Genomic DNA, 14588 nt, shown 5'->3' with positions numbered 1-14588 from the left:
TTTCTTCTAAAGACAAGCCTGAAAACAACGTACTCTGTTTTTTTGGGGGTGTTCGACCCTGTGAGAACCATAAGCACCTCATCTATTGTGAATCTTCCATCTTGGTCTGGTCTCCTTTGTCTTTGAGTATCAGAGCCATCACTCATTCAGCCATCGGCCTTAATTTGATGAGTTTAAATTAAGACACGCCATGTGCAGGTCTGACTAAAATATCACCCAATTAATCAGACCCTCTGTGTTTATACTCTACCACAGACACGCATTTCATTAAAGTAAAACAAAACAAAACATGTCGCTTAGGAAATGTCCTTTTGGCTAACTTTTTGTGTTGATACTGTATAAAAAAGTGGATGTTATTTCAAAACCAAATTTGTAGATTTATTGTCAGACAGGATTCTGTTGCTCAGGTTGTGTTCGTAAAGGATGCTGCGGTGGTGTTTATCTTTTTACTAGAAGGTCCTGGAATCACGTCTGCCAATCTGTGTGGGATTTATTTATTTTTTCTTCTTCTCTGTTCCGAGTTAAACTGGCTGTGCCGATTTCCAAACGTGTGCGCCGCTTTCCTCCCACGGCCCCGGAGAGGTCAGTTGGAAACTCCGAGTTGCCCGTAGGTGTGAATGTGTAACGTCAGGATGCGTGTGCGTTGGCTCTGTGACAGACTGATGTCTGTCTCTCTCACGCCCCCTCATGCTTGGATGCAGACTTCAGCTCCGCCGCAACCCTCAAGCTGCTTCAGAAAATGGATTTATCTAACAATAAATTGCGTTGGTGGAGAGCTGTTGAATGGAATCGCTTGTACCAAATCCTATTCTGTGCTTTCATAAAAAAGATCTTTAGTTTACATGATAACTTGTAATCGTAGTAAGTCATTAAAGAGTTTGGATTGGATGAGAGCCTTGCACAATGATAACAATTTCATATAAAATCAATGTTGAGTTTTTATTCACTACTGTTGCTACTACTGTCAATACAATATCAGAATTGATATATGTAGTATATGTATTATTTACATATTTATATGGTAATACAAACTAATGTTACCATTAATATTAAATGTTTAAATACACAAACAAGCAAAACGTTCCCTGTAAGATTTATTTATTGCAACCTTCAAATTCAAACTTTTACACACATTAAGTTATTAAACCCTTAACCAATTTCATTTTTATTATTATTATTCCTGCTTATTATTTTTTTTTCTGCATGTATCTTTGTGTTTCCATTTGCCTGTACCCCCAGGGATCAAGTAGATTACTCATCTCTGTTCTAATCTGGGAAAAGCCCAGATGATGATGTCATTGCTTTGCAAGCCTCTGATTGGTTAATTTAAAACATCTGAGTTTGGCAGCAACTGTGGATGTATTTTAAACACTCTGCTTATTTGTGTGACATCATAACATCACTCTATATGAATTTCAAACTGTTTGTGGCCTTTATGACTTTTCCATTGACAAAATTGTGTTTCATTAAAACGTTTCTCTTAAAATGCTTACATTTCTTTAATTCTGATTTACGTATGGACTTGAAATTGACTCGATTAAATCAGCTTTAAAATCCAGTTTGTTTATCTGTGGGAAAACATGCCTTGACGTAAAGGGAAGAGACGGAGATTTCCACCAGGAATGATTAGGTTGAGGCTTATGAGGCACCGTTTGTAAAGTCACACAGTGAAAGATGAAAAGCCGTAATTTGTTTACTCTGTCATCAGAGGGAGAGACAAAGAGAGAAAACCGGGGTTCATTTTTCAAATTCATATTTTCACAATGTTGTTCATTGATTTAGTTTCAAACAAAATATTTAGTTAGCAACATAAACACTAGCTTTTGAGTTCTAAGTTTGGAGCTAAATATTCATTTCGAAGTGTGTTTAGTGTGTAACTAAATGAAGAGCGTGTTTTTTGGGGGGGGGTTTGCACACACTACATATTAATCAAATATTTCTTTCTAATGCAGGATAATGAAATAACAAAACACATGAGCACAGCTATTAATCTGAAGTCAACATATGAGTAAGTCAACATATCAGCAACCTTGAAATGTTTCCTTCCTTAATTTGATCATTTCCTTTTGTTCAGTGTTAGCATTTTTATTTTTTATTAGTTTATTTTTGTATTTTTTTTGCTTCTTTTAAGAGACCCTTTGGCTTTTCTGAGCTGAAGGTGCCAGCTCTGCAGTGCAGGTTGATCTTCGCTGTGATGGGAAGACTCCAGGCTGCTGTACAGCATGCAGGAGCAGCCTTGCGCATGCCGGGGCACCGTATTGTTGCGTTTGTTAATTTTCCGGTGAAGAGGGATTTGTGAGCGCGTTAGCCATTGAAAAGAAAAGCAAACACTGATTCGACTGGATAAATCATCATGCTTCTCCCGCAACAGCGTCGAGAAAATGCTGCACAGTTGCTATGGAACCCTTTGTTGCTAAGCAATGGCTTGATTATGAGTATTTTTTTTTTTTTTCACATAAGAGGTGGCATTTTCACTGCTGCCTAGAAAATTTGTTTTCAGAAAGGTTTTTACAATATGTGTCACTTTTGTCATTTAAAGAGAAATGCACCTTTACTCCTGACTGATTATTCAAATGCACCAAACTTAAATGTCAAAAACAGTTACCATGACGGTTTTCAATGACAAATGGCAGTTTTAGAGATAATTACCTCTTTGTCCAGAGAGGTCATTAAGACCCTTTTGTCTGACTTGTGTCATATCTGATGAGTTTTATCTAAATATCTATGTCATGTCTTGTGTGTTGTGATTAATTTCACACACAATGGTTGGAGTTGGGTGGCAGAAGGGATTCTGATCTTTTAGCCAAAAACAACACAGTTTCTGCACGTAGTGCAAACAATATCCTCTTGATTGTAATTAACAGCCTATATTTCAAGTATGCGTGCACACATATAGAAAATATACAGTAAGAAGTGTTTGTGTTCTGGATGTCGTTCATGCAGTTTGATTGTCGAGAACTGCTCTCTTCTCTTTACAGATGATAATAAAATGCTCCAGTTAAGGCAGTTTTTTTTTTTTATGTTATGTTTTTTTTTTTTTTTACAATCACTTTCCAGCATTGAGCATATATGGTGTTTGCTGTGAACTGCCATTACAATGGAAAAACATTAAATAGGGCAGCCTGACTGTCCAGGATATACATCAGTTGTGCTTGTCTGCCCCGGAGCAGCATAAGACTGTCAGGCTGAAAGCTAAATGTGGCGACACATTGTTGCAGTGGAGGAGACAGCAGGCACAGACACCGGCAGAGAAGGAGAGGACAGCAGGGCTGAACAAATCCAAACTGTCAACCAGGAGTGAAAACATCATGACAGGATAAACGACCAACCTTTTCTTTGTTTTTTTTTTTTTTTTTTTTGTTTTTTTTTTAATGTAGGGAATCAGCTGAACTCTGTTATTATAACTATTAGGTACCCAGTCACTATATGCTTGCATCCAACTTTTTTAAAAAGTCAGTTGACTAATTTTAGCTTCTTTGTTTCACGTTGTAAGGTGTTTTAAGCGGTAAAATACTTAAGATTTTAACTTCAGCTAGAAAAGCTATCTAGGTTGTCCGTATACACCAGTCTTATCAATCTGTTTTCATGCTGCTGTGGCAACCATTGGAGGTAATAAATAAATAAATAAATAAATAAATAAATAAATAAATAAATAAATAAATAAATAAATAAATAAATAAATACCTAAATAAATAAATAAATAAATAAATAAATAAATAAATAAATAACGTTGCACTGGGTTAGCTAGACTTTGTGTTGTTGAAGGCCATCACAGAATAAAAGGCAGCCCTTTTTTATTACTGCTTTATAGAGCATGCTTGGGTGTTAGTGTGGCCATTTAATCCCAATCAACTTCTGGTATGTACTTGTAAAACCAGCTATTTTTTTTATACCTTTGTGTATCAATTTATTTAATCATGAAAAGGCTAAAGTCTTGTCTGTAATGTAGGATTACACACTTAAATTACAAGATTGTGGTTCTAACAAGATAATATGACCAAAACAAGAACAGGCAGTCTTCTGGTGGATATTATCTAATGGAGTCACAATGATACATTTTCTTTTAGGCTTTGACTAGGTTTGAGAAATTTCCTGTAAATCGAGCGCTGTCAAAATCAGTACGAAATGTCGTCAAGCAGCGAGAACTGATGCATGTTGGACGGAAACATCCTGCTTTAGATGTATGTTGCCACCAATTCAGTCCGACTGTATAAACATATTCAAATTTCATTACATACACTCCACTCCTGGGCTGCACTGCTGCCTTGCAGCAAGAAGGTCCTGGGTTTGATTCCTTCTGGGTCTTTCTGCATGTTCTCCCTGTGCATGCCTGAGTTCTCTCCGGGTACTCCGGCTTCCTCCCACAGTACAAAAACATTTACTGTCAGGTTAATTGGTCTCTCTAAATTCTCGCTAAGTGTGAGTGTGCGTCGCTGGACATAGGCACCGGGACCCCTCCTGACCCCACTAGGGACAAGGGTGTTAGAAAATGGATGGATGGACACTCCACTCCAGCTCTGGTTATAAAACTGGTATAAAGAAAGAACCGAATTCGGTGATGGTGGCCATCTGCTTGGGGAGGGATACTAAAAATGTTCTCTGTTAAAGAAAATAGAAAAAGTTACAAGAGTCCCTCATGTAGCTAAAAACCTCCCCCGCTTCTGTACTTCACCATTAGGATTCCTTACAATTTTTATGAAAAAAAGCAAGTGTTTATAATCTTCATGTCTCCAAAGATCTAGGTCTTAATTCCTGTGTGGATTATCAAAATAAATGTTTTCCTTTGCTTCTTAATTAATGGCTTTTCAGTCATCAGTGCAGAACTCACAGTTCACATCTCTCCCCAGCTTTGGCCAGCATGTTTTAAGGTATTTTGTTAATCTTGTGCTCATTTTTCACTAAACGGCATTAATTTCTGGGACACAGAGTCTCTCTCCCTGCTCAATAGTAAGATGAATAGACACTCCAGTGGCAAGCTGAGTTTTTATGCATTTTTTAAAACACTATCGCCAAAGTCAACCCTGACATGTGGAGGTCCATATTTGTCTTCTTAATATGTTCAATTATGCCAGACAAACCTGCAATATGTCTGTTTTTATGTAAACAGCTGGTTTTACTTCTATTCTCTCTTAATAATAGTTGCTAGAAAATGTAATTAGGGTGAGCACATAGAATGCATTTTGTTGGGGGTCTAATATTCTTCAGCGGAATCCCCTAATAAACCAATTTTAATACCAGTTCAATTAAATTTAGTTATTATCATACATCCTCAGCATTATTACCGTTGTGATTCCTTTCTGCTTTAAAAAAAATAAATTAATTAAAAAAAGAAATAACTGCGGCCAGTTTGTGCCCACAGCAGGTATGTGAGAATTGGAGTGACCAGCCTAGCGCTACTCCTTGTAGGCATCAAAGACCTCACAGTGTAAACTTTAATTTGATTAATGGAAAATTCCCCCCGCCCCCCTATTGTTGTCACCGCGCCCAGCTAACCAAGAGCCACATACGGCAAACGCTGGTAGACAATGAAAGAATTGCTCATTGTGTTCTCTCACCGTGTCTGCTGCGCTGCAGTCTACCACATCCATTTCCAAAGCTCAGTCTGAAATCTGCTTTCAGCTCCTCCTGCTGCGACGTTGGCCGGCGTCCGTCAGAAAAACCGGGGCATGTTGACATATTTGGTGTCTTCCTGGGGGAAAAAAGAAACGGCGCTGAGAGCATTTACACCCTATTTTAGTTATTGTTCACCAAAAATGCTCTTTGCCTCGGGACGTCACATCCTCTTTAACTTGGCGACATTTATCCGCTGTAGGGATTCTAACTCCAGGAAAATGGGCACACCAAACATGGAGTTTTGAAATATTCCCCCCCTTTTTTTTTTCTTCAACTTGCGGATGCAAACTCTGGTAATGGTTTTATTTTGGAATTGCCTCTGTTTTACAGAAGCAGAGCTGAAATATGCCAAAGCACCGGCGGTGAGATATGAAGGTCTGTGTACGCACTTTGACATCTCAGGGAAAAACTGCTATTGTTGCCTTTACAAAGTGTGACAGTCCACAGCGCTACTTAAGACAAAGCTTTAGAACATTTAGTGAAAACAAAAAGAAGTTAGAGTGGAACTGGGCCATAAAGGGATTTTTATCAGGAGTTTTATCAGGATAAACAGAGCAATTAAATTACTTTTTGAGACACTCCGGTCAGTTGATTACTTGATAATAACAAAAGTATTTACTGTAGTTATTAGGGAGTTATTAGTTACAGCACAATCAGAATTAATTTATTGATCCAAAGCCTTATGGTCATAAACATCAAGAGGATCACGACTTCACTGAGCGCCAGTGTTCCAGCAAACCCGCTAAAGCAATGGTGGAAAAGTATTCACACTCTTAAATGCGTCAATCCTCAGGACCCCTTCCAGAATATTTGTGGGTCTTTTGGCTACTTTTCAGATTTTTCTTTCTCTACATACTGTTATTGTGTTGGTAGGTTTGTGATTGTATAACAGCCTTTTTTTCAGATGCTCTAAGCTTTGGATCTTGTTTTGCCAAACTAATCCTTCTTTAAGCTTCGCCAGAACTTCAATTTGTATTCCTTTCGCTTTAAATTATCTGCTGCTCTGTTAGTTTCGATCTGATATGATCCCCCCAAAATACATTTTGGATGTTACGAGACATGATGTAGAGAAGACCTTCTAAACTCAAATGTATTATATTTATACGTAACTAGCCAAGCTTTCTCAGCTCTCTAATCATACGGCCTCACCCATTTGCAAAGTTCGCCACATAATAGCTTCAAAATGTTGTGTTTTTTTTTTTGTATCTTTAATTATTTCTTTTCTTTTTTTTTTTTTTTTTATATATGATGAATAAAGTGACTGATTTGAGCAGTGTTCAGTACATTAATCACTTGTTATGTGTTTTGAGAAAGATTTTCAGACAGGCAGATGCAGAGGAAACCCGGTGGCCCTTGCGGGGTCCTGGCCTGGTGGCGTCCTAAAGGAAACCGTTTCAAGCATGGAAACTACTGCATGTTGAGCCATTTCTCTAAGCCACATTCAGCTTCTTGATGGCCATGGATCAGTGAGCGTTTTAATTGCACGAGGTGTTTGAACCCCTGCACTCTCTATTCAAAACCAGGAGAATATACACTGAGACTGTGACTATTTGGTTGTATGGATATTAGATGTTGAACCCATATTTAAAAGACAGCATATAATTTAGTTTGTGAGCACATTTCATTGTTATCTGAGCATGACTGATGAGGCTCCGCAATTCAATGCATAATTTAAATAAGCTAATTAGTCATCAAACCAAATAATACAAGAAATTTACCAAGAGTAGTGCTCATTCAGGTCCTATTTTCCACAGGGAATTGTGCTTAGAGCACCATTCTGCTGCTAATTCTATCCAGACATCCTAAATGTGGCTGTGTGTTATTATAACAGCTTCAGACAATATAGCTAGTGAGGGTGAAAAGTAGCTTGGACTTCATTTATAGTTATATCCTACATGCAGAATACAGTCCTGCAGACTGATGATGCATCTCTAGGGAGGACAGCTGAACTGATAAGGGTTATGTTGGTGATTTTTTTATGCACTGGCTTTAAATTTCAGTTTTTTTCCTCCCGCCATAAGCTAACTTGTTTGTTTTCTTTTTCTTTTGCTTCTCCCAAAGCTTTGGATATTAAGACAATTGAAAGGAGGAAAGATCAATATGTTGTAATCTGAGAGAGAATAATTCTGAACTTTAATGGCGTGTTCATCGACATGAGCAGCAACTGATTAGATTTGATTCATGACAGTTCATGACCGTCTTCACCGTGTACTGATGGGTCAAATTACGGTGCCTTGCTGAAGTATTCGTCACCAGTGGCTTTTCTCCATTTTGTTTTGTTACAATCAGAAACGTCAATATGTTTTATGTTGATTTTATGTGCTAGACCAACACAAAGCAGTCTGTATTTGTGAAGGAGAAGGATATTCTGTTTTCCAGGGTTTTTTTTTTTTTTTTTTTTGCACACATAATCTGAAAAGTGTGGTGTGCTTTTGGTTTCAACTCCACTTATTTCAATAATACGACAAAAGCAATTTTAACCAACTGCCTTTAAGACAGTTATAAAGATGATTAATGATTATTCAGCATCATGAAGACAGAGGAACACAGCTGAGAGGTCAGGGACAAAGTTGCAGAGATGTTTAGGTTATAAAACAATATCCCAAGTGTCAAACATCTCCTACAGCACAGGTCAAGTCATTAGTCAATAATGTGAGAAGCGTAGCAAACCAGGAAAACAGCAGCAATATATCTGTTTCACAAGCACGCATCTAGATTAAATTCATCGTTCATAGCCCCAGTCCTCTCGGAGTTGCCGTGTTCTGCATATGCGCAAACTCCTCTTGCATGAGAGCCGCTCCTCTGTTGTTTATGATTCCCATAAAAATGCCATTTTCTACTATAAAGACAAGTTACATTATGGGAAAATCCTGATTCAGCTCTGCCACACTTGCTATGCACTTGTGTACTTTCTGTTTTTGGTGTCAGCGTTTTGTGTTTTGCGGCCTGATCAGGCAAAGTGAAGGTGACAGTGGAGGCGAAGAGAAAGGGAGCGGGGGAAAAGTGCTCAGGCATATGCACAGAAAGGAAAAAGTAATGATTCGCACAGAGAAGTCGCCGAGAGTTACAGACATCCAAATACTCTCGTATTTGGATTCTTATTAAACGGAATGTCTGGCATTAGAAACATTATGCATATATATGTATATATATATGTATATATATATATATATATATATATATATTTATATAGCTATATATATATATATATATATATATATATATTTTTGGACTTGTCCTTTAGGCAAAGTTACTTTAAACAACTAAATCTACTTGTGGTAGGATGAGGTAAACTAGCTATTACTCATTGCAGTATTGAACACAGTAGGCTTTCCCACATCCTATAACCTCATAAACTTGCATTCACTCATTGTTTTTCCTGTTAATATTAATACAGAACGCAGCCACACGACGCCTGCGCTCGCTGGATGTTTGGTCCACGGACACTGTGAATGGATTATGCTTGTCAACAGCGAGTTGTCTGAATACTGAAGTGGACTGAGTGTTGTTGTATACTTTGGAGAGTAATTGTGCATAACTGCTTACATATCTCCAACACACACTGTAATTATGAAGATGAGCAATGGTTGCTCGTCCTGTTCCCTAACATGGGCTCCTAACATAGAAATTAGTACGGATGAGCGCGTTCTCCCTGAGTAATTTGGTGAGCTCCTGGGGGTGATGCATTTCTCATACGGCGTTTTGTTCGTGTTGCCTGGGTCTTTCCCCAGACGAAGCAGTTGTTGGGGTGTGGTTGGACAGAGGTTGTCTTTTATCAGCACTTTACTAGAACTCACAGGGAAGATGATTGTTCTTTCATAAAATATCTGGAGTGAGTTATGGTGGAAAAGTATTTACATCTCATGAACTTTGTCATATTTTGTCACAGGCAGGTCAGGGATCATTTCAGGTCAGGGGAGCATGAATTAAAACATAATGACAAGGAAATGACTGTCAAAATACTCTTAGTTGTACAAATTGCAACATATGTAAGTAAATTATGTATGTAAGTAAATTAACACAACAAACAGTCTAGGAACAAGTCCAAGTTGCTTTTGATTTTTGATTAGTTGAAGATTATGTATATATAATTGTAAAGATATTCTGTGTTAAAAACACAAAAAAATAAAAGAAAAATCTGGTTTTCTCTTCAGAAGTCTTGTCAAAATGAGAATTAAGTTAAAGAATACTGTTTAATACCGCTCTAGTCATCATGTATGGTGGTGCATTCCTGCCAAAAACCCAAAGGAGCTTATTAAGCAATTACAACAGAGCATGAATAAATGGAGAGAGTACAAAGTTCTCACAAGAAAATTGTGTTTAGTGTGCGTATTTGTGAGTTGGAGGTGGGAACTCTTCTGATTGATCTGATTGGATGGATTTTCCATCAATCAGCCCAGGTGTCCACAATCACCAATCAGGTGACAGTCAGCACAGAACTTGACCTAAAAGGAGAAGAAATATAGGAGGAGGTAAAGGTGGATGAAGGAAAAGATCCACAGGACAGTGGAGGAAAGGAAAAAATCAACAGACTTTACTTTTTCCTTACCTGCTTATTCTTCGTCCTCTTCTTCCTATTTGTCTTCGAAAAAGATTTGCAGCTGTTGCTGCTAGAATTTTCAAGTTTTTGTTCCACAATACAAATTCTGAAAACCATGTACTGTATGCAAGTGTGTCTCTTCTTCACAATTAACAGTAACAATCAGCTGAAAAGGCTACTTTAAAAAAAAATAAAAATCAACATGTCAAGGTTCATTCTTTGCTCCATTTTCCTCCTTTGCTCCTTCAGGTCCTCCAGTCATCGTAGGGATGAGCATCAACATAGCCAGTATCGACTCCATCTCAGAAGTAAACATGGTGAGTTACGTTTTCCTTGGTCTTGGGTCAACCTTGTCTTTGCCCACCCCCCAACCCACCACAGGTCACTGTTGACATTGTCTGTGCCACTGGGAGGGTCTCATCCACAACCCGGCTGCCCACTTGTGAAACTGACCAAAGACGGAAACTAAGCAAATACTTGATCACGCAGTGGGTCTGCGAATAAAACTGAAACATTTTCTTTTGGGGTAAACAGCTAATTTGTTGGCAACTAGAGAGGCAGGCTGAGCAGAGAAAAATACAATATGGCTGATGTCTAAGAAGTGACGTCACTCTGTCTGACAGCTCTTCTCTGATGAGGCAGAGTTCATTCCTTCCTTTTCTTCCATTTTCTCCTTTTGTTCCTTCCTTCCATTTATACTTTTTGCTGAATTATCCGTTAAATTTAAGCAAAGAGCAGCTTACCTACCTATTAATCACTTTAGATCTTTTTATTATTGTCCTGTTTTTATTGAAGCTTCCAAATGTCTCCTTTTTACCATTTTCATTTCATTTTGTGTCGCAGCAATTTTTAAAGGGACATTTTTTTTTAATTCAGAAAGTATTCATTTGTATGAAGGATTATCAGGGAGTAAGAGATAAAAAAAAAATAAAATATGACAATAAAGTCCTAATATCGATAGAATAAATATTTCCAGAAGAAAGTTGTAAAATTACAAGAAAAAAGTTATTTTAATGAGAGTAGAACTTTGTTTGAGTTATGAAGAGCTCAGGCTTGTGACTCTGCTTTGAAATAGACGTTTGTCGTTTCCACTCCTGCTACTAATCTGGAGTTAAAAGTCTAAGAGAAATTGTAATAAAATTACTTCATTCTTCATATTAACTTATTCTGGTAACATAACTTTATTCGTGTATAATTATGATGATCTATACGCCATCCTGGCAGCAACTGTTAATCTCTCTGTTAATCTGCTACTTCTTAAGGACATAAATGAACAGAGGGTTGTAAACGGATGGGGACGCCGCGGCACCGCAAAACAGATGCACATTTTCATTTGGTGTGCTTATATTTCGCAGGACTACACCATCACAATGTATTTCCAGCAGAGCTGGAGAGACAAGCGTTTGGCCTACGGAGAGCTGAAACTAAACCTGACTTTGGACAACCGCGTAGCAGACCAGCTGTGGCTCCCTGATACTTACTTCCTTAATGACAAGAAGTCCTTTCTTCATGGAGTGACGGTGAAAAACCGAATGATCCGCCTGCACCCTGATGGCACCGTCCTATACGGACTAAGGTAAGAGCGGGAGAACCGTTTGGGTTTCTACTCAGTTATTCGTACAAACTACATCTCTGTCCAACACTCCTAAGAACGGCTGGAAACGGCAACAAGGAGAAGCGTTGTTGAGATGAGGCGCTGAAGGCGGAGAGTCGGAAAGAGTAGGAGCTTCTTAAAGAGACAGAGGCCAATTTCAAGGCTTAAACTACAAAGTCAGATTTCTTTTAGGTCATGTTAGATCTATACAACATTTTTATAATAACTGAAGGTAACATGCTTACTTGATTGTGCTATAAAATGTCTGAAAAACGCATATTACCGCTCCTGATGGAATTTCACTGGTGTTTGTCAAAATTTGCATTTTTGATTAGCTTCTTGCATTACTTTTTGCAACATTCAACATTAAAAGGACATGTGCAGGACAATACAGAATAGAAAAAAGGCAAAAAAATCTATACAGATTAGACAAAGAGTCACTTAAAGTCATGTATTTAAGAAACAGAAAAAAAATAACACTCCAGACCTGAGACATGAAAGATGCATCGTCCTTCTGTTTCAGCTATTTGTTAATCTTTTTTTTTTTGTGCTAAAGTCCTTTTTTATGTCAGCCAAATTATGTTTATTTTGTCTTTTTCTTTTTGTTATCGATTCAACTAATAAATGGGAAGAAACTTAGAAAAAGGAGATGGTCAGAGTTTGCCTGTCACATACTTTTGTTTTGTTTGACCTCTGACCTACCACTTCTTAGTTTGATTCCAATTTTCAATCAAAGGACAATAGCACACTCAGACTCAGATAAACTAAGTCCTAAAAATCATATTAATAGTGGCCATAAAGCAAAAAAAAAAACTGACAGGTTCATTGACAGTAGTTTAGAATCCAACTTAAAATGAAGGAATTGTGAAATTATTCCTATTTTTGCATCAACTCGTAATGAACCTATATTTTAGTTTTTCCAGAAAAAATATTCGTTTTTAATGTATCAAATGAGCAGGATTTTTAAAAACATTTTATAAATATTACATCAGAGCTGATCAAGGGAAAATGGTCAGATTCAAATCACTGACTGATGAATTTATTTTGACTAAATGAATTATGTTTTTGTGAATCATTCTTTCTAGAAAGTGCCGGGAAGTAGCATTTAAATTTGGATCTGTGCCTTAAATTGACAAGACACTAAATCATTCCTTGAGTTTTGGAGCCTTATTTAATGCTTGAGTGAATAATAGATCTATGATCAGTGTTCTACATAAAATCAAACATAAAATTCCACTAAAAGTAAGTCAAATAGCAGCCAAAGTGCAAAGAAAAGAAACAACCAAAAAAAACGTTACTCCCTGCTGCTATCGATAAAGATCACTGAGGAAGATTAAAAGAAATTTTGCTGGAAATAAATGAAAAGAACAATTTTACATGATGAATGGAGAAATTTGCACAGAAACTTAATGATTTCCTACGTGAAATTCTGATTTGACCTCATAATTTCAGTATCAACCACGAGGCAATCTTGTTCTATGATGCAGTCGTCTATTTCTTGGAGAAGCTCACAAAACTTTAATAATTCAGGAAGTTGAAGTGTCTGAGAAAAAAAAAGTAAGGATACAAGAAAAAATGTTTCATGCATGCTAAGATACACCTCACCTTCCTCTGACCCTAAGTAAGTGGTTATACTGTATCACCAGAATTTAGAAAGGATACATTACAATTAATAGTGCAAAAAATTATGATAATAATTCTATCTAATAAAAGCCATAGATAGTGCAGACTAAAGCAAACAGAATGAGAGTAAGAAGAACACACATTGACATCACCTGTGGCTGTAGAAAGAAAGAAAATTGCCATCCCCGTTTGTATGCATGTTTGGCCCCAGGACAGGATGAAAAATGACAGATATATATTTGGCACTAGCAAGCAGTCTTTAAAGTGTTATTTTTAAAGCAAAGGGCCCGCTGACGTGACTCTAGATATATACTCAGTGTTTCTAGACGAATGAAAGGCACACATCCACTGACCCCGAAAGCCTAAAAAAAGGAGTAAAATCGTCAGCGCCTCTCAGATCATTCTGACAAAGCAGACACTTAGGTCAAAAGCAAATGTGAACAGCGGCACCCGTCGAAATTCCCACGGGGTGTTAAAAAAGATAATGATCACTTTCGCTGAAAATCAGGAGTGATTGTTTTTTTTTTTTTTTATCAAAGTGCGCTCACTTTAATATGGTAATGTGATTAATGCAAAGAAGCTGGTGATGTGTTTTGCTTCATTATTAAGTATAAAGAGCTGTGGCAAAGTTCAGATTACGTTTAGGTGTGTAATGTCATTCTTGGATATAAAACGGGATGACAGTGCTAGCTTACTTTATAGAACTTAACAATGTTAGCTAACATAAAGTAAGATAACTTTACTTTCTGTAAAGTTAGCTAACCTTACAAAAAGTGTAGTTAGTTCACTAACTTTACTTTTTGTGCGTGTGTGCAACTAGCACACACGTGTGTAAGCTGACAATGTTAGCTTTCTTTACGCAAGCTAACAATGTTTGAAAGGTCGCCTCACTGGTCTTGAAGTTCAAAAGAGGTAAACAAGCCACATTTCAGTGGGTGAATGTACAACAAAAACTACAAATGTCATACATTACAGAGAAAAAAAATATAAAAATTCTGATAATAAATATAATATATAACACATTTTGCCCCAACCTTGATGCACAGTGAACAACAGTGAGAGTTAAAAACCACAGCTACATTTTGTAAACATTTAATTCCTCATGCACCCAAAGTTTTGCAAAAAACAAAATGTGCAATAGGCTAACTCTGCATATATTGGATAAACAGTTCTGTAATATTTAAAGGAAGCATGTATGTTATTGTGTGTTTCAGACAT

The 14588-nt window shown here is 37.2% G+C and overlaps 1 protein-coding gene across 3 annotated transcripts in view; it reads left to right on the top strand.

Moving 5' to 3' along the window:
• Positions 1 to 14588, top strand: part of gabrb4 (gamma-aminobutyric acid type A receptor subunit beta4) — a 60073-nt gene that overhangs the window by 25503 nt on the left and 19982 nt on the right. For 2 of the 3 annotated variants that reach the window (XM_044139665.1, XM_044139664.1), the window contains exons 3-4: positions 10403 to 10470; positions 11509 to 11729. In XM_044139665.1, the coding sequence (XP_043995600.1) occupies positions 10403 to 10470; positions 11509 to 11729 (289 nt within the window). Of the gene's footprint in view, positions 1 to 7057; positions 7102 to 10402; positions 10471 to 11508; positions 11730 to 14588 lie in introns of those variants that run through there. The other variant, XM_044139667.1, reaches the window with a different exon arrangement.

This window comes from Gambusia affinis, linkage group LG15 (assembly GCF_019740435.1).
Source record: "Gambusia affinis linkage group LG15, SWU_Gaff_1.0, whole genome shotgun sequence".
NCBI lineage: Eukaryota > Metazoa > Chordata > Actinopteri > Cyprinodontiformes > Poeciliidae > Gambusia > Gambusia affinis.
Note: the sequence above shows the minus strand (reverse complement) of the source record. Positions and strands in the feature narration are given on the sequence as shown.